The 27,996-nt window shown below is 38.5% G+C and overlaps 1 protein-coding gene across 3 annotated transcripts in view; it reads left to right on the forward strand.

The window, feature by feature from the left end:
• Akt3 (v-akt murine thymoma viral oncogene homolog 3) overlaps nucleotides 1-27,996 on the forward strand; it is a 192,092-nt gene that overhangs the window by 144,467 nt on the left and 19,629 nt on the right. For all 3 annotated transcript variants that reach the window (XR_001175120.1, XM_013017505.1, XM_013017506.1), the window contains 3 exons: nucleotides 5,931-6,059; nucleotides 19,177-19,391; nucleotides 25,464-25,551. Coding sequence is in view for 2 of the 3 variants with exons in the window: in XM_013017505.1 (XP_012872959.1) it covers nucleotides 5,931-6,059; nucleotides 19,177-19,391; nucleotides 25,464-25,551 (432 nt within the window). In the remaining variant the exon portion in view is untranslated. The remainder of the gene's footprint in view (nucleotides 1-5,930; nucleotides 6,060-19,176; nucleotides 19,392-25,463; nucleotides 25,552-27,996) is intronic.

Genomic DNA, 27,996 nt, shown 5'->3' on the forward strand with positions numbered 1-27,996 from the left:
ACCCATCTCATGTTTTAAGGATCCTATTTATAAGAACAAAAGGGGTAAGGTATGGATTTTAGGGATGTGAGCAATTTTAAAGTAGCTAAAAGTGTAGCTAAAAGAATTGTTATCTTAAGTAACATTCATTAATTTGCTAGCATTGATATGGACTGTTATAATCAGGAGAATCTTGGTTGATACTCTCTATTTATCATCTCTAATCAAATGAATCAGTATATTAGTTATAGTCCAGTTAATCTAATACTCATTTTACTCTCTATTGCTTCTGATGATGGAATTAGACTGAATGCATTAAATTGCAACATTAAGTAGCTACTTTATGTATAATTTTCCAAATACAGCTATGACTAAACACTTACAAAGGTAAGCTAATACTGGAAGTATTAAGAATTAATTTCTTAGAAGTGTCATTGTCCAAAAAGAAATGTACTCATTACCTGAGTTCTGTAACTGTAACCCCTCTGTACATCACCTTTATAATGTTTAAAAATAAAATTAAAAATAATTAATTTCTCCTAGAGCTTTATAAGGGGATAAAGTAATAAACTGCTGCTAAATTTTTGGAACAGCTAATCTTTCTACCTAGAGAGTATTTGTATTATACCATGTTTATTTGTATAAACCATTTTTGAGACCCTAAGATGGCACAGAGGTGGCCCTCCTAGCTTTTGACATTTCTCCCTGATATTCATCTCCAATAAATACTCTTAATGAAAAGACTGTGCTTGCTTTGCACACGAAGTCTGAAGACATGTTTTTCCACCCTCACTTCTAACCAGACGGCCTGTCTCGTTCTCTCTTTTCTAGAAAACGTAGGCACTAGTTAGTATTAAGTTAAACTGTACTGTTGGGCCATGGTCCTTATTTTTATCAGGAGGGGGGAAGAGAGGCACGGCAGGTTCTCCAGTTTTACACAATGTAAATTATTTTTGATTTGAGTGTGTTGGAAGTCAAGACTCATTCTTGCAGTATTGCAGTTCACTGAATTCCCTGTCTTTCAATACCTGTGTGTCAGTCTGTGACATATGGTAGTCAGATATCCATAAACCTAGATGTGTGTGTGTGTGTGTGTGTGTGTGTGTGTGCAGAGTAGGGACTCCTTATGGCCTTGGTGCCTGAACACTGAGCTCATTGTATGTTGGGGCTGGAACTCAGGGCATGAGCTCTGTCCCAAGTTTCTTTTACTCAGAGCTAGGACTCTACCCCAGCTCCACTTCCGGCTTTCTGGAGGTTACCTGGGGATAAGCATCTCATGTACTTTCCTACCTGGGCTGACTTTGAACTGCAATCCTCAGATCTTAGCCTCCTAAATAGCTAGGATTGTAGCTGTGAGCCACTGGTACTGGCATGATATATTGAGAGAGAGCTAAAGAGGAGCTTGGAGGTGAGAGTTGGGAACAGCTGTTCCTTATTGTCTCCTGCTTTTGTATAAAGGCCGCGCTGGCGGGGCCTCCCTCTGCCACACAGCGCTCAGCGGGGCCCCTGCTTTCCCAGGCAGGAGTCCAGGCCTTAGCCTGTCCACCAACTGGCCACACCCTACTCCGTGAAATGGAATGGAATTAAGGGTGTATAGGACTTTGAGAGTTTAATTTTATATGCAAAACCAGCAGGATCCTAATTTTTAGTGATTAGTAATTTTTGTTCACAATACACAGAGGACAAGATTTCGAGGTCTGCCATTACTGCATATGCACACTGAGTTAAGACCTCTGCCTGCCCATTTCAAAAACTGTTTGCTGTGTGTGTTTGTGTGTATGTGTAAATTCTATGGAGTATATGTCTAATTTCTTCTAAAAAGTGTGTGTGTTTCTCTTATTTGCTTATTAAGTTTTGTAGTACTAGGTATCAAACCTAGGGCCTTGTGCATGCTAGGCAAGTGCTCTACCCTTGTTCTATACTGTACTCCACCCGTAAAGCCTGAGCTTGTGGATGATAGCCCTCTGACTGACTGCTCCTTGTAGTATTATCTAGGTTTTACCAAAAAATCTTTCTTTCTCATGACCTCCTGTGTGACTTCATCCTTGCTTCTGCCAATGGAGAAACCCATCAGCTATGAGCATTCAGCCCCTTCTGTCTTGGAAACTAACTATAATAATAAACCCAAATAGAGAGTGCCTGAACAATGAGAAACCATATGCATTTTGCAGCTAATGAAAGGAAGAAGGAAAACCATGAGATGCAGAAGAGATAGCAGAAGAAAGATAATTTGTAAATTATCTTATTATCTATTGTAGGAAGAGGCCTATAAATGACTACTCAAGTTTATGTTAATATTAAAAGAACTGAATGCATCATTTCTAGGTGCCTTTGTTACCTTCATGTCATTAATCTGCTTAAAAAACTTTTTTCTTCATATTCCTGAATAACTCTGATACTTTTTGTACTTGTTTTTATAGTAACATTGTTAGTGTACCTTCTGTGAGATATTATTTTTTGTAAAGATTTCACATTAGTTAGGTTATTTTAAGTTTAAGAGTATGTTTTAAGATAGTGCATCTCTCTTTGTTCATATCTGTGATGAAAAACTTGTTTGGGATTCAGCGAATGACATTTTGAGACAGGAAAACAATTGATGATAGCAGAAATAAAATAACTAAAATTGAAATTATTACACGTTTTATTATTTTCAAAATGATTTATTGTATATTGGTAGGTATTTTTAATGCAGTCATTGAACTAAGGACTTTCATGAAGTTTCCTTCCTGAACTTTTCTCCTCCCTTTAACAGTGTCATCTAGTAGGGCCCACATTTTGATAACTTAGGAATTGATCATTAAATTCTCCGTGTTTAAAAGAATGATTGTTTATTGAATGTTTACAGTTTAAGTTCTCCTTTCAACATCCATGTTTACAGTTTAAGTTCTGCTTTCACCATTTTGGTGAGTTCTCAAAATCTTCATTGAAGCACATAGAAGTTAGCAGTACGCCAGTGACGTACAGTGGAAAGGGGTCAGCTCTAAATTTAGTGTGAGCCTCAGGTTTGTACTTCACACTTAACCAACTTAGCTCTCTCCTGCCTCCCATTGCTGTGACCCATACTCTCTCAGAATTATCCTCAGGTGAGCTTCATTCTTACTAAGTTATTGTAATTTTTTTAAAGCTGACTTACAAAACAAGTCGGGTGACCAAGTGTCTTGGTTTGCCCAGGCCTGTAGTTTATAGAACTTTCAAGTCCTACATGCTAGAAAGACCCTCAGCCCTGGACAGACTAGGAGCACTTGTCATCTATGTCATATTTCTTACCCAGTCCTCTACAGAGGAGTTACAGTCAAGCAAAGAGTACACTTCCTTTTGGAAAGCCCTATTCTTCTTCCTTTTAGTCCTCATCCCTTTGCCTTGTAAGGTTCAGAGCTGAGATACAAAGGTAGATAATTAGGTACAAGTTGGTATTAAACACACACTTGCCTGATACAGTTTAAAAAATGTTTATATATTTTGATTCTTTTGTATATAGCCATTCAGCATAACTGTTAGAATGTGGAGAGGTAGTATGTGCCATAGGTTTACACACACATGAGGCATGTGAAGAGAATTGTACAAATGAGTGGGAATGGGATCAACATGCATTCACATGTTGTTCAGTATTGTTATGTATCCTTGGAAGCTTGTATAAAAATTTTTGTGTGTTAACAAAAGAGACAAAATTTTGTGCATGCTAATACCAAGGCTTAACCTCAGAGCCTTGTTCTCTCACATCTCACTCGACTTTCTTGTTTAGGAAGGGCTCTGTACCAGTTGAGCCATACCTTCAGGCATTTTACTGGTTAATTAGAGATGGAGTTTCTCCAACTTTTCTGCCAGGCTGGCTTCAATACTCAGTCTTCCAGGTCTCAGCATCCTGTGTATCTAAGAATATAGGCATGAGCCATAGCACCTGGCCAAAAGGTAGATATTTTAAAAGATCTTACTGTATCATTTTAAAAGATTATGGTATTTTTTACCCTAAAATAATAGGCATATTTTAGAAATTAAGTTTAGAGCATAAAGGCTTTTATTCAGCAAAGCAACACAAATTTAAATGTAAGGTTTTCTTATATTTAATTGTGGCAAATTAAGGAAAGAAGGGTGGTTGAAAGAACTGGAAAAGGAGAGAAATGAAAGACTTGAAGAAAAAGATGGGCAGAGAGAGATGGGAGGAATGAAAAGTAGAGAATCTTTACTGATGCTTCAGGTCAGATTTCGTATTTAGTATTTACCATCATTTGTGCAGATTAGGCTTGATTTCTAGAATCTAATTAGTTGAAAAGCATAAAGAAGTTGCAAAGCACCTGAATTTGGATAAAATGTAAAACTTGTTAAAAGTGGTCAGCGATGTATTTACAGCTTGTCCAACTTTCTGTAGGCTAATTAAAGAAAGGCTGGCTTCTCTGATGTGTGCCACAGCTGCAGTGTGTTTGGAATGTTTACCTGCCTTGGGGTCGGGCAGTGTGTGGAGGTGTCGCGCCAGGGCTTAGGTCTCTCCACAGCTGCCTGACCTGCATTGTCTGTTTTTTAAGACATTGGATAATGCATGTTGTCACTGCACTCCATATGATTGCTATCTGATGTGTTCATGTTTTGCTTTAAATTTGCTATTCAGAGTTTGAAGTAAACACTTCAAAGTACCGTCAAATTAAAGAGTAGAATAAATATTTCTTTAGAAAAAGTTAACTAAACCTCATTTGGTTATGTGTATTTTTCACAATTGTCTATTTCTTCTGCATAATGCTGTTTGAGCACACTTTAAAACTCATGCATACTTTTGTGTAATGAATGATAGTCATAACTTGGCTTCAAATTGTAGGGTATTTATTAACTATTGAATGACTTCGATACTCTTTTGTTGTTGTTGTTGTTGTTGCTTGTGGGTTTTGAACTCTGGGCCTGGGCACTGTCCCTCAGCTCTTCAGCTAAAGGCAAGCGCTCTACTACTTAAGCCACAGTGCCACTTCCAGTTTTCTGAGCAATAATTTATTGGAGATAAGAGTCTCATGAACTTTCGTGCCCAGGCTGGCTTTGAACCACGATCCTCAGATCTCAGCCTCCTGAGTAGCTAGAATTATAGGCGTGATCCATCAGCCCCAGCTTTGGTACTCTTTTTTCTCTCTCTCTTTTTACATTTAAAGGGGTTTCTACTTCATTTCAAAGAACTGCAAAAACAAAACAAAAAAAAAAAACCCTTATCTCACAGAAAGAGATTTAGGTTCAATTTATAGCCATCACCAAAAGGCATTTCAAAATAAATATGTCTTGTTATTACAGTAGCTTCCCAAGAGAAATTTTAGAAAACTGTATGCATCTAGAAGAAGACTCCCATCTTTTGGGACTTGTTTAATCATGTATTGTTTGGAAAAAAGCTAAGGGTTGATATTTGCTTTTAGAAGTTGATTAGACTTTAGTTCTCATAACTTAAACAATCTGTCTCTTAAACCTCTTTCTCTACTATAGAATTATACCACTATAAAATCTCTTACCACATATCCACCAGTTTTTCATATAAAACTATACCACAGTTTCTAATAATTTTATCGTTATCAAGTATTTGATAGAATATATTTTACTTAGCTGGACTCTGAGGGCTCATGCCTATAAATCCTTGCTACTCAGGAGGCTGAGATCTTGATGGAAGGTCAAAGCTAGCCTCATCAGAAAGTTATAAGATATTCCATCTCCAATTAACCAACAAAAAGCTGGGCTGGAGGAGTAGTTCAAACGGTAGAATGTCAGTTAAGTGAACACAAGGCCATCTCAAGCCCTGGTACCAGCACAGATAAACAAACTAACCAGTCAATGAAATGAATATGTTTTCCTTTATACATGAACATATAGATATATAAGTATTAAGAGTTCTGTGAACTAAAACTATGTTCTCTTTTGGAAATAGCCTACTCAGCATTCAGGTATTAGAATAAAGTGTGTCATTTTTTCCCATTCTTCTTAATATACAGTTGGAGAATTTGATGCTGGATAAAGATGGTCATATAAAAATTACAGACTTTGGACTTTGCAAAGAAGGGATCACAGATGCAGCCACCATGAAGACATTCTGTGGCACCCCAGAGTACCTGGCACCAGAGGTAGGCTTTCGTCCCTGTTAGGAAAAATAATAGTAATACAGTGTTTTACAAATAGAAACATTAAAGCATTTGTAATTACAGTAGTTATTGCTACCTTTACCGGGTTTCAACCTGAATTGAATTTATTTGCTCTGACTTGTTTAATGTGGTGGTTTGGTTTTTCATTTGTTTGTTTGTAGGATGAGATTTGAACTCAGGGTCTTGTGCTTGTTTCTTAGATCTTCTACCACTTGAGCTAATCCCATAGTTATTTTTGACTAAGGTTTTATGTTTTTTGCCAGGTTGGCCTAAACTGGGTTCTTCCAACCTATGCCTCCCCGGTGATCTTTGCCTCCCAAATAACTGTGGTTACAGGTGTGGGCCATTATGCCTGGCTAAAGAATATGCTTTAAAAAATAAACTTTATACAGTTCCCTAGCTAAAGTAGATTAAATAGATTTTATTTCTTGGTCATGCCCATTTTGGTTCCTTTTTTTGAAATACATTATGAATTACTTCATGACTTCAGCAAGAATGTTCAGTCTTATAAATCATCTTGGACTTAGAAACAAAAACAATAGTGATTACTTGATTCGAAATACTTAAGGGTTTTATACTTGAATACTAGAAGGCCAGACAAGTAATTATCTCCATTTTAGAGTTCATGTTCCAAACCTGAGCAAAGGCTTCACAATAATTCAAATGAACCAACCAATGAATGTCTGTGTGTGTGTGTGTGTGTGTGTGCACGCATATGTGTACACATGTGCATATATGCCTGTACTGAGCTTTGTGCTCTCATTTAGTTTTTTGGCCCAAGGCTGGTGCTCTACCACTAGAGTCACACCCCACTCTTTGCCTTTTGCAGTTTATTGGAGATAAGAGTCTCAGACTTTTCTTCCAAGCTGGCTTTGATCTCAGATCTCAGCCTCCTAAGTAGCTAGGATTACAAGTATGAGCCACCAGTGCCTTGTTATATTTGCTTTACATTGAAAAGCTTTCTGTATGATGTGCTCATGGGACAAGGCAGAAAAGCACTGTGCTCAGAGAACTTACAGTGATGAGGGGCAGGGCAAACCTAAGTGAATAACTTGATAGCTATGGAGCCTGTGGGGACTGTGAAGGCCACAGAGGCTGTGAGGGCTGTGGTGGCTCTGGTGGCTGTGAAGGCTGATGGGGTCATGGGGGCTGTGGAGGCTGTGGGGCTGAAGGGGTCATGGGGGCTGTGGAGGCTGTGGGGCTGAAGGGGTCATGGGGGCTGTGGAGGCTGTGGGGCTGAAGGGGTCATGGAGGCTGTGGAGGCTGTGGGGCTGAAGGCATAGTGGGGAATGTGGAAGCCATGGGGGCCATATAGGCCAAGAGAGGTGTGGAAGCTGCAGAGGCTGTTGGCAGGTGCACCAGCAGGACTGCTGTGTAACAAGCTCCTCGGTTCTGAGTGGTGAGGCAGGCAGCCAGGATGGTGACTCCTGCTCTGCCCTAAGCATTGTCACTCATCTGTCAGGTGACAGATGAGGTAGCTTCAGGCTGCCCTCTGTGATAATCACCTTTGTCCTCGGCCACTTTATTGGAGCTGTTGACAGGAGCCTCTCCATACAGCCTCACTGCGGCCTATCCGTGTGCCCTCTGCATGTGGCCTCTTCATGCAGCCTCTCTTCATAGCCTCTCCATGTGGCCTCTCCATACAGCCTCTCTTCATAGCCTCTCCATGTGGCCTCTCCATACAGCCTCTCTTCATAGCCTCTCCATGTGGCCTCTCCATGCAGCCTCTCTTCATAGCCTCTCCATGTGGCCTCTCCATGCAGCCTCTCCATATGGGCTCTCCATGCAACAATAACAACTTTGTATCATTTTAGCTTTGAGCTCTAACAGTGAATGGCCTAGGAACAAGTTAGAAGCTAAACTGTCAGGAGTTTAACTTCAAAAACATTTTTTCATGGGATATTTATTAGGATTTTAATACAATTCTCACATTCCATAAAACTCCCATTTTAATATGTACTAGTCTGAGTTTTTCTTTGTTTATGCAGTTGTACATCTCTAATTCCAGAATTTGTTAATTACCTCAGCTCCCCCCACCCCCACAATTACTTAGTGTCCTTTCTGTTTCCACACCTATCCAGTACATTGTGTATATGTGATGTTGAGGGCAGGGCATGGAGTCTTCGCTGCTTGGCTTCCTTCACTCACCAGCTGTCTTCTAGACTCGCCCCTGTTGTGCCATGTGACTGCGGCTTCATTTCTCTGTATGGCAGTATAATGTTCCATCGGATGGCTATCTAACCACATCATGTTTATTCTTCAGGTAGTGGGAGGATATTTTAGTTTTGGCTTTGACAACTTATGCTGCTGTAGACACTCATGTTTGCATCTCCTTTTGTGACCTTCCTTCAGAAGTTATACTTGGTTTTTGCCACAGGCACCCTGCTGGAAAGAGTTGTCAGCCTGCATGGATTTAAAGGCTAGAAATGAGGTGCCACCTCCCACTGTGAAAGAGGAGGAGGGAGGTTGTCTGTGATGATCAGAGGTCTGAGCCACACAAAGAAGGAAGAGACGGTCATGCAGAGGGAGCACCAATGAGAAAACTGGGGCCAAAACAATTTGATTTCCCCTTAATTGCAAGGAGGTTAGTGTGACCAGTCATGGTGGTGCACACTTGTAATCCCAGCTTCTTTGAAGGCAGAAGGAAGAGGAGCAAGAGTTTGAGGCCAGCCCAGATAGAATTAGGGAACCCTATTTCAAAAACAAAATATAGCCAGGCATGGTGGCTCACACCTGTAATCTTAGTTACTGAGGAGGCTGAGATCTGAAGATCACAGCTCAAAACCAGCCTGGGCAGGAAAGTCTATGAGACTCTTATCCCCAATTAATGACCAAAAATCCATAAGGGGAGCTGTAGCTCAAGTGGTGGAATTCTGACCTTGAGCAGAAAAGCTCAAGGACAGCAGCCAGGCCCAAGTTCAAACCCAGGACTAGCACATACACACACAAAAGAGAGAGAGAGAGAGAAAAAAAGCACAAATGGAAGAGCTAGGGGTGTGATAGAAGTGGTAGAGCTCCTGCCTTAGTACACTCCATTGTGGAGCGAGTCCCCCAGCTGAGGTTTGTTGTGGCTAAAGTCAATTATGAAGACACTAATTTTTGATGCTTAATTAGAAATTATTGTCCATTAAAGATTACTTCACTAGTTATTTGGAATAAGATTTTATGATATGTGTAGCAAACCTGATTTTCTTTTGGAAGATGAAATGACAGAGGTTCCAATTTTTTTTTAGGTAATCTGTACTAGAAGGTGGTGGAGGTATACTATAGTAATCAGGATCTAATTTGGTTTTTCTGACCACAAAGTCCACTTTTACATTTATAACTACATGCATATTGCCCGAGAAAGTTAATTTCAAGGATAATTGCAGAAGTAAGTGAATATAATTTTTAGATGTCTTACAAATGCTCAATGGGAAATGGTAATCAGAAGTTTGAAAGAATAAATTCACCTTGATATTGACATTCTCATCTACAAAGTGACTAATACTGGTTTACTGTGATAATGTTTTTCAAGTAGAAATTAAATTTATATTACCAAAATATTGTAAATAAATTCAAATATTGAAATTGCCATAAATTTCCAACCACTATTATCTTGCATAACAGGGAAAATAGTATTTTCCCTGTTAGAGAGCCTAGGGTTTAAAATTCTCTATTTGTGTGCATGAATTAGGTAAAATTTCAGAAACACTGTTCTTGGTTTATTGAAATACAAGATCATATTTTCTAGAATAGAATTGTTTTGTAAATGTCATGAAAAAACAAATTTTTTGTTTCTCTGGTGTTCGGTTATTCTGGCTATACATTTTCTGTGAATGATGATGTGCCATTTTTAGAGTACCAAAATTAGTTGTGTCACAATTAGGGGAAGTTATTTCTGAAGATAAATACATCTCATTTCAGAAACAGATGATCTCCTAAGAAACAAAGATACTGTTTTCTATGCAAATGTCATCAACTGAAAAACAAAACCAAGAATTTAATACAAGAACATTCTGATTGTTTCTAAATAGAAAATTTACAATTTACAAGCAATTATCAATTTTGTTTTAAAAACAAAACATTTCTGTGTACCTTTTTGTAACTATCACATAGGTCTGGTTTTCAAAGCCATTTATATTCTCCATCCATGATTAATACAGGTTTGCTCATAATTAAAAAGTTGACACCTTATTTTTTTTTTTCTGCTTATGTGGTGCTGAGGAATCGAATCCAGGGCCTCATGCATGCAAGGCAAGCGCTCTCCCACTGAGCCACCTTCCCAGCCCGACACCTTATTTTTTATGACTGATAATGATAGTTGTTTTTGTGGGTGAAAGATTTCAAAACAGTCATGTAAATAATTTTAATTTATGTAATTTAAATATTTGTACTTTATAATGGCTCATATTCTTAATACAAGCCATTCACTGAAGACCATTCATTTGTTCATTCATTCAAGAATTGTTCACTGACTGTTTATCAGGCATCAGGCCTTATGTCCACTAGTTCATATGTAAGAACAGTAAAAAGTCATTCTTACCCTCAGCTGCTGTGCAGTTCACTATGGAGATGTGGTACAGAAAGTACTGAGCAAGAACAGAAGTGTTTTACATTGAAGTGGCTAAATCTGCTGTAAACCCAAGGTCCTCCAGGGAGGAAGACAGAGCACAGACTGGAGTGGAATGGCAGTATTTAGGTACATCTTGGGATGAGAGTCGGTGAGTTTCAAGCAGGGAGGTTATCTAGAGCAATTGACATGGTCAGGATTAGGGAGGGACAGACAGGTTTGAAACTAGCCTTGCCCCTTATCATTCAGTATCTGTCACTTTTTGAACCTTGAAATTTCTAGTGTACACTATTCTTACTGCTAGTCTTTTCTTGGTAGCAGCAGTATAAGCCTGAGCTGTTTGAGAGCTGGCTCCCTTCTGCTCTGGTAAGGACCTGCTAACCATGCGCAGAGATCTTGCTGCTCCCTTTCATGTAGCGCCATTACCTGGCATTTGTTTTACTTGGGTGGGAAGGGTGCGCTGTTAAAGATAGATGAAGGACATTCAACACAACAGAACCAGTCTACTAAATGGTCATTGTGTTAGACTCAGCAGATTTGTAAATAAACTGCTCAGCTTGCTTCCTGTGGTAAACCAGAAAAGATAAGTCTTGCATATAAAGTACCATTTGTTGGAAAAAGAATATTTTTTAATGTGTTCTCCCTACCTCATAATAAAGGATGGGGCTTACAATGAAATTTTCCTATTATGAAGCATTGTGGGTCTTTATTGTTAAAAGAAAGGATAATGTTGGGTCATTTTTCAGTTTGTGTTTCTGTTTGATTTTGGTGAGAGGTTGTAGAGATGGGTTCCAGCAGGCATATAAGCTATGTGTTTAGGGTGTTGCATCTTTAGAAATGCATTATATGCATACATATAAATGAATCTGCTTTTCCTTTTATGTTAGAAGGAAACAGAACTGGTCCTGTAATAAATTATGGGCCATAAGCTATGTTGAAAGGAGTCTGCTTTTGCAGACTATGCTGGGCTTTCACACCTAGAATATAGAAAATAAATTAGAAGTCAAATACAAACTCTTACTGTTAAATTTTATTATCTGATTCGGCTCCAGTTGAGTCCAAACCATTTTATGCAGTGCTAATTATTTAGAGTCTCAGCTTTGCTCTTGAGTTAGCAGTACTTGATCAACTTTCCAACTGTAAAACAGTTTGAAAATCAAATGTAGCTTACATGCAAGACCCAACAAAATTAAAAGTGTTAAGTACGTTTTGGCAGTTCACTTTTATTATGCCCAGTCCTCAAATGTACCAGCAGATAATCATCTGAATGTTAGTTATTTTTCACATGCTTATGTGATCACACAAAAAGTACACGCTAAAAAGAAGCAGATGGTGACAGATGGGGAAGGTTGAATAAGGTGGTTTTGGAAACCTAGAGAAATGCACTTCTGTAATCATGTAAAAATAAAAATTATTTGATAATCAAGTTAGAACTAACAAAAAGATGGTTAAAAAATGACTTGATTGTTGAGAAATGCATACTATGTAGCATTAACTACTGAGGAGGAAGTATGTAATTTTATCTAAGTACAAAGTGATTTTTCCTGTAGGTGAAAATGCAGTTTCTGATGTAGTCTTTTTAGTTTCCAGAATTCCATTTCTAATTTAGAAACCATTCAGTTGCTAATCAGGACATTCATTTTTCTTTTGAAACCTGTTCTTAATATCTCATGTATAACATTGCAAACATCTGAAATATATCTGAATATTTTGATGACTATTTTGTTACAAAGATTTATTTCACTGTGCTAAATCAAAGCACATGTAGAAATTAATTCTTTATAAATTTCAAATCATGGACATGCATTGATTTCCTATGAAGCTGGGGAGCGCATGGAGTAATGTAGATAGAGGGCAGCTAGGACTAACATGATTGAAACCCATTAACTGGAGTGCAATTTAATCCAACAAAGAGCAAATGTAAAACATGTCATTTTCGGAGCTTCTTTACATGTTATCTTTAAGAAATCTTAAGAGAAACAAATGAGCCTAATGTTGCACATGTTTTTCCATTTAATCTGCAGATAAAAATAGTAACATAGTTACATTCTTATTACACCTTGAACAAAGTTCTACTGTATTGCTACTGATTGTGAAATTAGTCTCCTAACTCTTTTAAGCTTTTGTTAAAAGAGTTATTTTACTAGCCTTTCAAAAACAGGATTCAACACTTAAGATTTCATTTGTTAAAATGCCTGTAACACTGAACACTATGTTGAACATGAACTATCCAACTTGTGGGTAGGGATGGGAGGGAAAAACTGTGAGAGAGCAAGAGAAGTAGTTATATTGTCCATTTAGGGCTGGGAAGGTGGCTGGGTGGTAGAGCGCTTGCCTTCATGAGGCCCTGGGTTCAATTCCTCAGTACCACATAAGCAGAAAAAGCCAGAAGTGGCACTGTGGCTCAAGCGCTAGAGCTCTAGCCTTGAGCTGAAGAGCTGAGGGACAGCGCCCAGGCCCCATGACTGGCAAAAATAAAGAAAGAAAGAAAGAGAGAGAGGGAGGGATGGAGGAAGGGAGGGTATACTTTACCTGACTTATGCAATTGTAACCTCTCTGTATATAACCTTTATGATAACAATAAAATGATGCATATTATGCCTGCATCTTCCTGGTAGTTCTGAAAGGTCTCACCACTAATATTTAGAGGGATCTTTAGGGCCCAGCAATTTGTTCAAATGCAGTTATCTGCTTCATAGTTAGAATTTATATGTAAGAGCTCTGTTGTAAGAGTTGGCTTACCATTTCATTGATGTTTAATTTATTTTTTTGCTATAATGCTATTTTTACTATTTGTGGGTAACATTAGCAGTAACTCCATCTTGTCCCATAATTGGATATTAACAATCCAATTATGGAACAAGATAAAGTTTACACTTAAACGTGAACTAAGATGAAATTAATGCCTTAAGGGTATATGTAAGTAGTAGCTTATTTAGAGGGCTGTTATTTCTTAGAATAGCTATTCGTCTCATAAACCTCTTTTCCATGATATGTGGTTTTTGGCATTAATGATCAGAATATTTGATATGATTAATTTGGATTCCAGTTAAAGCACAAAGTGTGATTTCGAATCCTCTGAATCCTGAGAATGGGTTTAAAAAGTCAGTTAAGCTGAGAACAGTAGTAATGACAGTAGTATTTTATTAGGGTGGTTTTTACTTGGAGTATAATGATCTTGTATTTTAGAATCCAATATTTACTACTTTATGGTTTTAAAAGTACAGAAATCTACAGGAAGGTATATCTAAGTATGATTTTACTACCATGATTATATCTATTTAGCTTTTGTCTTGTTCAAGAATTTTTCTTGTTCTAGCCTGCGATTGCTTTAGATGTTATGACTTTAGCTGAATGCAAGCATTTGTGCATGCAGGAGGTGACTGGAAAGCTTTCTGCATTCCACCTGAAAGCAGAGGGGCTTCAAGAATGCCTGCTCTGAAGAATCATTAGGTCAGCTGAGAAATAGTTCTATTCATGAAGAAAATACTGAGAAAACAATGTATAAATCTTTTTTTCTTTTTTCTTTTCTATTTTTAAACATGTTTTATTGTAAAGATACTATACAGAAGGGTCACAGTTACATGAGCAAGATAATGAGTACATTTCCTACGGAGCATTGTTACCCCCTCCTTTGTTTTTCCCTTATGGTCCCTTACCTCTCCCAACACTCCCCTGCCCCCCACCCCCCGCAAAGTTGTAAAGTTCATTTTCAAACATAGTGTCTTGTACATCTAATTGTTAGAATGGGTCATCCTGTATCCTTATTTCAGCATTTTGTTATTTCCCTTCCCCTCCCCAAATTAGAAAAATGTATATACAAGATGCAGGGCACTGATATCAAATACAGTGACAACAGGGGTTATACATACAAAGAAACAAAAAGAAAATCGCACAGTACATTAAAAAGAACAAGAAAGATAAAATACTTTGTGTCCCTATCTTGGGGTACATTTTGCTTAGCATCAGGTTATATGGTCATATGTGCATAGCTTTTGACCTCTTCTGCTTATCCTAGACATATACTAGTTATTGAAGATTATTGAAGATAAGGGATAAATCTTAAGGACTGACATATATTTTTCTCCTTTCTGAAAGTTGAGTTTATTTAAAAATCTGAATTGGCAAAATTACAAGTTACTTTTTCATCAAATACCTATGATGTTAAGAATTTACAAAAGGCTTTTATAGAGTATGAAGTACATATATATAGAAAACTCGTAGATATCACTTACCTGAAATGTAAACCAGAAAAAAAAATTTTAAATTAGTATAAACTGGTTCATCCAAGTTCGCAGTTTACTTTCACAACGTAGGTGTGTAGACACTTTATTTAGATGTTTAATTTTTTCCCATCTGTTCTGTCAGGCTTCCTGATTGAATAGTGAGCACTGTAGGGCACACAGCCTCCTATTATCGCTGGCCTAAGGGGCAGCTAAGAAAGGCGTCTCCTAGTCTCCCAGCACATCCTGACAGGTGAAAGCATGTTGGATTAAAATGGCTTCTGAAATACCTATTACCAAATAAATGTTTACATTGGACCTTTAATTGATGGTCTCATTTTAAAACACATAGTTTTATCAGTAGCCTCATTCTTTGAAACTAGTAAATACTCAAGAGTTTATCTGAGGTAATTTAGTGTTTTTCCACCTAGTTGTTTTATGCAAGCGGACTTACCAAATATTACAGAATATTGAGCATTAATTGATGTTCGCTGCAACTTCCTTAGATCTGAGGTCTGACTGTATCTTGAAGTAAAGCAATTTCTGGATCCTAGTAGAAACATGGAACTCAGCCTATTTCCTGAAGTTGTCACTCTGATTTAGATTTCATATGAGCTCTCATGTCCTACTAACATTAGTGTGTCATTAGTGTTACAAATTCTGTCTTGTCCTTTATCTGTTTAGACATTTGTGTTAAATGTTGGTGTAAAGTGTGACCTACATCTAAGGTAACCAAGGACAATAGGGAAAGGAGGAAGTTAATCAGATGTCACTGTTCATAATTGGCCTTGAACTGCATATGAAAGTCAGAAATAATGAATTTATGGAAAAGAGACGCTTTAGATTAACTCATCAAGATAACTCTTTTAGTAAATCATTTGTCTGGAAGCATGTTTTCATCTGTATTTACATCCAATGATAAATGATATTTTAATAGAGTTGAAATGGTCTACCATTGTGACTATTATTGTACCTCTACTTTATCCCTGAGATCAGCTTTCTCTTATAGCAGTGAAAAAAATTGCCCTTTCACTAAGAAAAAACAGAATTACAACACTGACTGAGATTCCAGAATTTGAAATGGGTATGTTACTGTAATTTTAGAAAGAGAAGTCCTTTTCATGAGAAAAATTTTCTTCCAAAACTAATATAAGGGGCACAGGAATGAAGGGAGTGGGAGCAGATGCAGACATTGTACTCTGTGTGCCTCCTGCAAAGTGATCTACGTAGCTGGGGGTGGGGAGAGATGGGGAAGCAGCGAAGGGACCAAGAAGCGTGTAACTCATAACCTGTCTTATGGATGGTAACTTCTTTGTACAACCACTTAGTTTACAAGAAACAAAACTAATATAGAGAGTGGAGAAAGGGGTGACGTTGTCTAAAAGTGTACTCATTACCTGACTTATAAACTGGTAACCTCTCTGTACACCTACCTTTATAAATAACAGTTCAAGGAAATTTAATAATAAATGTAAAAACGAATATAAAATAGGCAGTTGGGTTTAAAATAATTTGATTTGGGGATTTTTCAAAGTATTTCATAGTACTCTGTTTTTAAATCATTTAGACTTAAGGACAAAGAAAGATTAATATGTGTAGAGGGAGGATGGTTCATATTCCCATAATTGAAAATTATTATTTCTTGTAGATTTTATCTTCCACATAGCTATCAGGGGAGAGGAGTTGAATACAAATCATTGTTTTTCATTGGTGAGCAAAATCTCTTAAGTAGTGAGGGTTGACTGGTTGTAGGAGTGTATTGCTCAGTAAGGCATTACATCAGTGTTGCTGGGTATGAGGTTCAGCAGACAGTCCTGCTTACAGTACTGTGTATTTGAGTGTCAGTTAAAGCAGGTATTCACAGAAGCAAAGCTGCTTATTGTGAGAATCTGATTATTTTACAGAGCTAAATGAAACATTATATCTTACAAAATAGATTTTTTTCATAAAGCAGTTTTATTTTTCAGTTGCGTATGTCTCTTTAGAAATGAAAAGCCTCTTTTTATGTGCTCACTTTCTCTTCTGGCTGCAGACCAGGTATTTAAACAAAAATAACGGATTGCCAGTTTTACCAGCTGGGGATGAGAACCCGGCTGCTGAAATGTAGGTTCGGGAGGCAGTTAGTCCAGCTTTTATGCTTTTTATGCTTGTGTGAAAAAAGAGGTTAAAAACCACATTTGGCTCCTTTTTGTGTGTGCCACTATTTTGTTCGTGCTGTAGGAATGCAGTTAAAGAGTACTTAAATTAAAAAAAATTTTGTTTGGTTACTAGATAGAATCCTGCATTATGATACATAAATTCTCACAAAACATTACATTCTGTTAATTGGCCATGAGACAGGCCTTGAGCCACCAAAAGTCCCTGGTGTTCCACAGATAGATAGCGGCATTTCCTGTGACGGATGAACAGAACAGAGTTCCTCACACTAAATCTTAGGGTATTTCTTGATTTCCCCATGTTCTCAAGTTACTCATTACAAACAAGTAGAAATTTTAAATATGTTTTGGCCAGTGATGAAAACTAGGATTTCTTGTTCCTTTAGAATTTTTTTTTTTTAGTTTTGAAATTGTTTCTGGAAAAACAGTAACTGTACTTGTCTAAGTTTCTAATTCATTTCCTAGACATGTTTTTTATTTGTTTTTATTATTATAAAAATTATATACAGAGGGATTACTTTTCATTTTGGATAATGTCAGTTCTTCCCTCGCTTTCTCCCAGTTTTTCCCACCTATCCACCTAAAAGTTGTATATTTTCAACATAGTGTCTAGTGAATATCACTGCTGCATTTGTTCCTAGACCTCTTTAGCCATGAAACATTTTTACAATTGAATTTTTAAAAATTACAGTACTCCAAAAATGCTTACTGAATAGATCTTTAAGTAACATACCATTCTTCTGAGATCTTAGCCTTAATCTTTATTCTGTCTTCAAATGTACCTTTCATGATATTTATAGGTTGCAACGACATAACTGCTAAATGTATTTGCAATTCAACAATTTTAATTAAAACCAAGAAGGTTTTTTAATTGATGTAATTCATGTTTGTGATTTTTTTATCTGATTTGCCTTAAAGCTTCAGAAGCTTAAGTAAGCTTAAAGATTTTTAAAGCATATTCATTTAAAAATACTTGAAGTTATCTATTCATGAGGAATGTTTCAAGTAAGAAACAAATATGATAAAAATGAGTCAAATTGTAAATGATCATGTTCTGATTTGAATAGATCTAACATAATAAAAGTTATACTTTAATGTCACCTCTTTTTTTCTTTTTTGGGGGGAGTAGGGGAAGTTGGGGACTTGATTGAACTCGGGGGCTGTTGCTCTTGCTTGGCTTTTTCCACTCAAGGCCTGGTTCACTACCACTTAAGTCACACCTCTACTTTGGCTTTTCGCTGATTATATGGAGATAAGAGCCTCTTAGATTTGTCTGCCCAGGCTGGGTTTAAGTGTTAATCTCTAGGTCTCAGCTTCCTGAGAAGCTAGAAATACAGGCGTGAGTCATAGGTGCCTGGCTAATGTCTAAAACTTCTTTTGCATCTGATTTTTTGTTTCTGGCAATACTGGGACTTGAACTCAGGGCCCGTTGCACTCTCACTTGCTCTTTTTGCTCAAAGCTGGCACTCTACCACTTGGAGTTTTGGGGCTGCTTAATTGGAGATAGGAATCTCAGAGACTTTTCTGCTTAGCTGTCTTTGAACCTCAAGCCTTAAGTCCCAGCCTCCTGAGTAGCTAGGATTACAGGTATGAGCCACTGGCACCCAGTCTGTCTTCTGTATTTTGAGAGACAAATGTAAGGGTACATACCACACAGATTTTAGGTCTGGGATTTGGGTTGTGTTTGCGTTAATGAAAGGGTTGTTTTGAATTATTGAGACTCTGAATGCTAAAACTGGTTACAACCCAAATAACAAAACTTTGTTTTCTTCAGTGTTCTGTCTCTAGTACCATCTAATTTTATGTTGTTAAAGTCTAGATTAGTGGGACTGAGAATGAAAAATTGAGTCAACCTCAGAGGATGTATATAGATATGCTGCTACATTTTTTTATTTGATCCGTGGATATGCTTATTCACTTCAGGGTTGTGTGTGTGCATGGATGAGTGTGTGTGCATGCCCCCTTTGTAATATACTGACGGTTTCTGTGATATTGCACATACTTGCATAGGTTACATCTTTTGTAGGATGTATCATAGGTTAAAGGTCAAGACGTTAGACTTATCTAAGCCTTAGAAGTCAGGGCTCACTTTCTGTAAGCCTTGTTTTTTTCACTGTTCTTGAAAGGCTAGCATACAATAATGAGTCACTTTGCTGATTTGCTTTTAGGTGTTGGAAGATAATGACTATGGCCGAGCTGTGGACTGGTGGGGCCTTGGTGTTGTCATGTATGAAATGATGTGTGGAAGGTTACCCTTCTACAACCAGGATCATGAGAAACTTTTTGAACTAATACTTATGGAAGACATAAAATTTCCTCGAACACTCTCTTCAGATGCAAAATCATTGCTTTCAGGGCTCTTGATAAAGGATCCAAATAAACGGTAAGCCTCAAATCATGCTTGCTGCATTATTGTTGGGTATGGTTAGAAACCGTGATTTGGAAATCAATTCAAATAAAACTAATTACAAAAAGCAATGTACTTAGTGTAGACATCTTCCCACTGAGATAATGAATTATTTTTAACCACATAATATAGATAATGTAAATTTTTCATCAAAGTCTCTCTCAGTGGAAATTTTATGTGGATTCACAAAATGTCCACATTATGTGTGGACAGTTTCTCAGTTGACCATGGCTTGATCTTCCCCACGGTATTCCCCCGGCCTTCCAATCTCTGCTGGTTCACTTTGTAGAAAGAACAGCCGTGCTGCTCTCCACTCCCTACTTCTCTCCCATTCCCAGCCCGTATTCACACTGCTAGCCCTGTTTTTGCCAGTTACTTGAAAGCATTATCTTTCCACATGGGGCCGAAAGGAGTTCTGCTTTTGTAGCTCCTTCTCTGACCTCAGGGAGTCTCTGCTGCTTTGCTCAGTTAGCCACATATCCTTTGTCCTGTTACTTCACTCATGGGGCGTGTGAAATGACTACTGACTTTAAGGTGTCTTGTAATACGAGCAATCTTATTAGGGGCCCTCCACCCAGGTGTCTGTGCACACCTAACAGCTTCTGCAGGTAATGAACTGAAGCACTGAGCCTGTGATTTCCCTGAGTCCCATCTCATCTAGAGTTTGTTTGTGGCTCCTGACAAATAGATTTACTGAGTGACCGAACAAATGAATCCTGAAATTTGAGTTTCCCAGCCTTTCTTAACTCTCCTCGGCAGCTCTGACTGCCATGGGCACCTCTCTAGAGGCGTATACAACAAAACTGAATTCATGGTTCCCATGTCCATGTCCACCCTGTCTGTTTACCATTGGCTCACTTCCATCCCAGTGAACAAAGGCCAGGTGAATTGCTATAAATCGAGATGCTGGATACATAGTGTCTCCTGCCAGAGGTCAGTGGTGCTCCAGAGACAGAAGGCAGTATTCGCAGCCACTTGCTTCGTTGTTTCCTAAGATGTGCGCCAGGCCCCACTGTGTTGCTCTACAGAGTCCAGGACACAGACCAGTGTAAGCACGTCCCTGCCATAGACACTCGGGCATCGATGAGGCCCAGCGCATCCACACATGCTTGCTGGTGCTCAGTGCTGTCAGGGTAGTTAGTGAGGTCTGGGGTGAGCTGGCCCAGGAGTTTGGGTTAGAGGTGACACTCAGGAAGGCAAATTGACATGTGAAGTGTGGCTGGGTTGCAAGTTGAGAGCTCAGCTGTCAGGGATGAAGCTGTGATGTTAGTTATAAGGACCTTATGTTTCTTAGAGGACATTTAGTGTTTATTCACAAAATGATGAGAAGCCATGAGGGTATTTTAAATCAAGATTTGTATTCTGAAAATGTAATTCTGAAGTGAGCGCTGGTGGCTCACACCTATAATCCTAGCAACTCAGGAGGTTGAGATCTGAGGATCGCAGTTCAAAGCCAGCCCTAGCAGGAAAGTCCATGAGACTCTTGTCTCCAATTAACTAACAGAAAACCCAAAGTGGAACTGTGGCTCAAGCATAACCTTGAACAAAATAGAGCTCAAGGACAATGCCCAGGCCTTGAGTTCAAGCCCCATGACTGACAGAATAAAAGAAAGGAAAGGCTAATTCTGGCAGCTTTGAGGTAGACTGATGAAGAAGAGCGAGGAGCAGGGAAGGAGAGCAGTTAAGAATTCCTGTGGAGCCAAGTGTGGTCGCACGTATCTATATATAGTCAGCATTCGTAGACTGAGGCAGGAGGACCGAGTTCTGTGTCAGCCTGGGCTACAGAACGAGGCTGAGTGTAAAAAATAAAAAGAAGCCAGGCCTGAAGCCTCATACCTGTGCTTGCTACTGGGAAGGCTGGGGTCCGGAGGGTCATAGTTCTAGGCCAGTTTGGGCAAAAAATGTTTAAGATTCCCATATCAGTAGCCCGGCACAGTGAAGCGTGCCTGTCATCTCAGGTACTTGGGAAGTATAAAAACGAGGACTATGGACCAGGACAACTTGAGCAAAAGCAAGATCCTATTTGAAAACAAAAAGAACTCTAAGAGTACCTCAAATGTTAGACTACCTGCCTAGCAAGCCACAAGTCCTTAGTTCAAACCCCAGTTCCCCTTACAGTAATAATGAAAATTGGGGTCCTTCCTGAGTGCAAATGATAACACAGAAATGATGAATTTGGGAGTCAGGGGTAGCTAGAAGGTCTCAGAGTGACTAATTTAAAGAACGAGGTGTTGTTGACTCAAGGAGCATGAACTAGTGTTGATGTCAGTGTTGATGACAAGCATGCAGCTGGATAATACCAGCACTGAAAAGAAAAGAGACCAGCCATTGATCGTATGGCTTTGGGACCCAAGGACATCTAGGAGCCTCCTAGACTGTAGAGAGAAGCGGGCCTGGGCAGAACCCTGGGCATGTCCAAGTTCACAGGTAAGAAAAAGCCATCAAAGGACACTCCTGGGAGGTCTGAGAAACATGCCAGTATCATAGACTGCTTTCTTCCCCTGGTCAGGTTCTTTAAACTCAGCCTGGATGTGTCTAGTGTTCTTTTCCCTTGCATGGTGCCGGGGATCCACCCATATCTGGCATACAATAATTTTCCTTATATATCTTATTCTCTGTTACTTTGTGAGCATTCTATTAATTCTTTATCATCCATGCACCTTACAGGAAAAACATGCCTCATGTTGCATTTAGTATACTAGGAAAATAGGAAATCTGTGGTGTTTCTAATAGTAAATTATACATAGGCTGGGCACAGTGGCTCATGCCTATAATCTCAGCTTCTCAGGAGAAAACAAGGAGGATTGCAGTTCTAGGAGAGCTACACAAAAAGTTAGCAAGACTCCATCTTCATAAGTGATGGGGCATGCCAGTTAACCCTAGCTGTGTGGGAAGAGATCATAGTCCAGGCCAGCTCTGGGCAAAGCTAGGAGAAGAAAACTAAAGCAAAAAGAGCCGGAGGTATGGCTAAATCAGTAAACCATCTACCTGGCAAATGCATGGCCCTAGTACTTCCTCCCCCCCCCCCCATCCCTCGGCCAAAAACAAAAAATCTATGGGCTCCAAGGATTTGTTTTGACATTATGATATTGACATTGAAAGTGTTAACAGCTTCACTCTGAAGTTATATTAATGAATGTCCCCTATCTAAAACAACAATCAAAGTTTATAATCTTAGACTTTGCAAGTCTTTTTGAGCAATATTTTGTGTATATATTTGGTAAATTGTGCTAGCCATATCCCAAACCAAATTTTTACTGAAGAACTGAGATTTCAGCGGGGTGCTAGTGGCTCACATCTACAATCCTAGCTACTCAGGAGGCTGAGATCTGAGGATCACGGTTCAAAGCTAGCCTGGGCAGAAAACTCCATGAGACTCTTATCTCCAATAAACCACTAGAAACCCAGAAGTGGTGCTGTGGCTCAAGCAGTAGAGCACTCACCTTGAGCTGAAGAGCACAGGGACAGCACCCAGGCCCAGAGTTCAAGCCCCACGACTGACAAAAAAACAAACAAAAAAACAGATTTCATTCAAAAATAAATAACAAGGTAGATTAAAACTTTTCATGAAACGGTTAAGATTCTGTGTTCAGTTCTCACCACCTGTACCATGTCAAGAACACATCAAAAAGAGTTAGTATTACAAACAGTAAAACTGTGAAGCACCAACCCATTGCAACACCAGTGTAGGAAAGTACATGGGGTTTTGGCTGTTTTTCATACAGACTACCTTTTTTCCTACAATAAAATATTAACTTCTTTTTAGAAACGAGTGCTTTGGTTATTCTGCTTTTCTTGTCCTCTTTGTGGACTTAGAATACCTTTTGGGCAATCAAGTACTGATGTTTGTCTCCAGAAGTTCCCAGCCTATTGGAAGAGATGAACTTACCTGAAGCAGAGTGAGAGGGAACAGAATGCATTAATAGAGATTCCACCAGACAAAATGTGCCAGATGTGAGCATAACAGCTGTAACATGAGGCAACCTTAAAACTTGTCTCTGTGATGTAGTTCATTTAGAGATTTCCAGCTAGCGTTCACAGCGGTGACCCCTCTCTGGGAGCCATCATCAGCAGAGAGCCAAGTGTCAACCAGTTATCGGATGTTCTATCGTTGTGTCACCTGTTTCTTCCTCATGACAACCAGAACTTGTGAGAAGTAACTGCCACTTACCATGACCTGTTTGGTTTCCCTTCTACCTACTAGTATATTATAGTTGGTAGGTACAAGCTTACCAGAACAAAAGGGTAAATTTTCAGGAATGTTGTAGGCTAGATATTTAATGTATTTGTCATTATTAAAAATAAACCTAGGGCTGGGAAGGTGGCTCAGTGGTAGAGTGCTTGCCTTGCATGCCTTAGGCCCTGGGTTCGATTCCTCAGCACCACATAAGCAAAAAAGAAAAAGCTGGAAGTGGCACTGTGGCTCAAGTGGTAGAGCGCTAGCCTTGAGCTGAAGAGCTGAGGGACGGCGCCCAGGCCCAGAGTTCAGGCCCCACAACCCGACCCAAAAAATAAAAATAAACTGCATAAATTCATAAAGAAGAGTGAATCAAAGGACTAAATACTCAAAATTTATCACTCCCTATTCGCTTAGTTACATTTTACTGTTTTCTATGTTTTGAAGTCGTATCTTCATGGAGACTATATTGACAGCTCCTATGACAGCTTGAAACTGGCCTGGTGAAAAAGACATGCACCGCCAGAATTGGCCAGTGCTGTAAATCAGGGCTTAATTTATTGTTTTGATTTAGGTTTAAGAGAGTGTTGGAGAGCATGTTAACGGTGCAGATTAAATTTTAAAGTATGTGTTTTTTGGGGTTTTTTGTTTGTGTGTGTGTATGCATGTGTTACATTGTAAATGACACAAAAACATTATTCTTGCCCTGTTCCACAACTACTTAGCCATCAAAGAAGTCACTCATGTAACTGACAAATGAAGTTTGATATGTGTCTCTGTTATGTGACTTGCATCTGTGACTTTAATGAACAAAAACATCAAACTGTGATCACATCAGAACTGATCCAGAAGCATTTTCACTGTAGTTGACTTTAAAGTTGAATAAAAACTAACAAAAGTTTTCAGTGAGTTTGTTTTAAAGTAGAAGTATATTCTTTGTAAATTGTGTTCAATTGTATTTATATTAATACTTTATAATAATTTATAACACCCATACATGGTTTTCCATGTATTTATCAGCACATATAATTTCTTGGAGCAGTTGAAATAAATCTGACTAAACTGACTGCATTAAGTTCAGAATTAAGCTCCTGGCCTTGCCTTATTTTTTATTTTTCCTTTTTTTCTTTTCTTGTTAACTTTTTTTTTCTCACTCCCCCGCTCTTCCTCTCTCTCACTTTCCCTCTAGTTTTTCCTTAGTGACTCAAACGTGCTTCATGAAACTGAGGAAGCCAGAAAGGACTTGCATTTCCTATTATGCTAGATATTGACTAAATAAGAATATCTTCAAAGACAGGGGCACTTTTTTTTTCATTTTTTAATTCATGCTATTTCATAGACTAATAGAATTCCTGTTGAATTCTCTTAAAATATGAAATAGTTCATGAGTATTTATCAGTAACAATTCTCCACAAATTATTTTCTCTGAAAATATTTCTCTGAAATCTTTCAGAATTTAAGAATAATGATACATTTTTTACTTGAGTTATCCCGAAAGGAATTTGTTTTAGACAAGTGATAGTAATAATAATAATAATGTGTTTGCTAGGCACCACCTCTGTTATTTCTAACTCTTGGTATTACCTTGGGAAGGTATGGCTGTGCCCGTGCTGCAGATGGAAAATAGAAGTGTCACATATCTCCAATGTGCCAGCAATACTGGCCCATACCATTTTCTGTTTGTTCTGACGATAGGTTTTATTAGCAGCATGTTGAGAAAATTAGATCTTATAGCAAAACTTTCTATTTTGGTGCCTGTTTATCCAAAGAATTATTTATCACATGGAAAATTGTATTTCCACCAAGAAAATGGACCTGTTGGGCTTCTGTAAATGTTTTGCACTCATTCAAGTTTGTTTCTGTCCTCACAGCCTCGGCGGAGGGCCAGATGATGCGAAAGAAATCATGAGACACAGTTTTTTTTCCGGAGTAAACTGGCAGGATGTGTATGACAAAAAGGTAGGCTTGCCCAACGAGGTGTGTGTGCACTCTGCTCTGTTGTGACTGTTGCCAGCACACTCAGGGAAGAGAACTCCAAGCATAACAGCATTTCCACTATTATACTGTAACACTTAAGTGACCAGTGGACTGCTTGGCACAAATTCTTAGTAATAATTGAAATGCCTCTTGAATCATTATTCCACATTGTCAAAGAATTTATTCTTCCTCTTCCTCCTCCTCTTCTTCCTTCTCTTCTTCCCCTTTCATATCAGTTTGCTAGTTCAGGGGATCATTACTTCTTCAATTGGAGAAAAAAGACACCTAATGTTTCCTTTTTCTTTAGGAAAATCAGCAAGCAATATAAATTTAAATTTACTCGTGTCACATTTTAGGGTAAATACAAGATTCGTTTATACAAATCTTTATTCTAAAAGGAATCTAAAAATAGTTTTAATATTTAGTAATTTAATATCTTTATTAGTCTTATTTGAGACTTCTTTGATTTTTTTTGGAAATGTTACTTTATTGCCCACAAAGTGGACATATCTTTATTTTCATTCTAATCCTATTACATGTTTTTGATACTACAATATTTTCTTAAGGACCAGAAACTCATCATGTATGCTTCACCTTTTTTTAATACTACAAATATTGTTAGTATAGGCATTATTTGTCATTTTTATTTTCAAATGCTTATATAAAATTTTAATTAAATTTTTACTTTGAATTTTTAATCTATTTTGTTTAGCCAGTTTATCTTTTTATTCCAGGTTTTCTTATTTTGTTCTTTAAATTTTCCAGATAATGACATCTGTATAGGGTTTGTTTTCTGCCAAATATTCGTCTTTACTAATCCCTTAAGAACAGTGGAATGAATTATGAAGAAGTACGGTATTTCATTTCTGCCTTAAGTTTTGGAGAGAAGGAATATGGTGATTTCCTATCCATTTCTTTTAAGCATTTGAAATAGTTGCAGCCACATTAAACACTGATTCAAACTTCAAGTCCACTCAACTCAGAGTCTACAGACTCAACATCATCATGTCACCAGACACAGTGAGGGTTTGTGAGCTTTCCCTTTAAACGTAGGCACTCTTCCCTTAAGATCCTTGACTTTGATCACAGAATAAGAATTTCTGGACAAGTCACACAGTAAGAAACCTTGGCAGAGCTTTATTGAGTAAGTAAGCAAACAGACAAACAGAAGGGCTGGGGGCACACTCTTAACAAGAGTGTGCGTGCTCTACAAGGGAGAGAATGAGAGAGAAATGAAGCTCTTTGGCTGTTAGGGCCATTTATATGATAAAGGCAAGGGGTCTGGCTTCAGAGTTATGTAAACCTAGGTGTTTCATCTTTGCTTTAATCATTCCTGGTGTTACTTTCTGGATGTTTGGGAACATTTCTTCCAGGTAAGAATGCATGCTGCCCTAAAACAGATCCTTATCCTTGAGATAAGGAAGGTGCCCTGTTACCTGCTTTTTGGGTAGGAGGTGGCTTAAGTTGGGGGGAAGCATTTTCCTCAGGAATGCATACATCCTGTCAGACAAGTGTTAATTTTTTTGTTGTTAGTGGTTGTGGGGCCTGAACTCTGGGCCTGGGCTCTCTGTCCCTCAGCTCTTCAGCTCAAGGCTAGAACTCTACCACTTGAGCCACAGCGCCACTTCTGGCTTATGTGGTGCTGAGGAATTGAACCCAGGGCCTCATGCATGCAAAGCAAGCACTCTACCACTGAGCCACTTTCCCAGTTCCCACAAGTGTTAATTCTTGGGGTGAGCAATGCACCCCTCGAGAGGCGATACATCCTGTTGTCTCTCTTTGAAGCAAAGATGGCACTTCCAGGTTTCTAAATACCATGGTTCTGAGTTGCCTTGTCCAGGCGTCATTTCCCCCTAAATGATTCTGTTCCCTTAATCTTAAGGGGGGTAAATGAATGAATATCTCCTCTATTTGCTGTAAGCTGATCATATCTAATCTATAGCCTTTTTCCCTAGTCTATCCTGCTTCATTTTCCCCTAAATGATTTTTTTCCTTAATCTTAATGGAAGTACATAAAGGAATATCTCCTGTATTTGCTGTAAGCTTGACCATACCTTATTTTCCCTCATTTATTCTGCTTTAATCATGAGAAAATAGACAAAAACAGTGGTAGCATTTTTACCAATAGTAGAAAATAGGGTGATATGACTGAGTGCTCTATAGCATCTTGACTTCAATCCTAGAATAGAAAAGGCAAATAGAGGGGGTGGGGGGGGTGGTGAAATCTCAATGAAGTTGATAGTTTCACTCAGCATTGTACTGATATTTCTTTTGTTTTTTTGTTTTTTGGGGTCTGGTCGTGGGGCCTGAACTCTGGGCCTGGGCGCTGTCCCTCAGCTCTTCAGCTCAAGGCTAGCGCTCTACCACTTGAGCCACAGTACCACTTCCAGCTTTTTTGTTTTTTCTGCTTATGTGGTGCTGAGGAAT

Source organism: Dipodomys ordii, unplaced genomic scaffold (genome assembly GCF_000151885.1).
Source record: "Dipodomys ordii isolate 6190 unplaced genomic scaffold, Dord_2.0 Scaffold35, whole genome shotgun sequence".
Lineage (NCBI taxonomy): Eukaryota > Metazoa > Chordata > Mammalia > Rodentia > Heteromyidae > Dipodomys > Dipodomys ordii.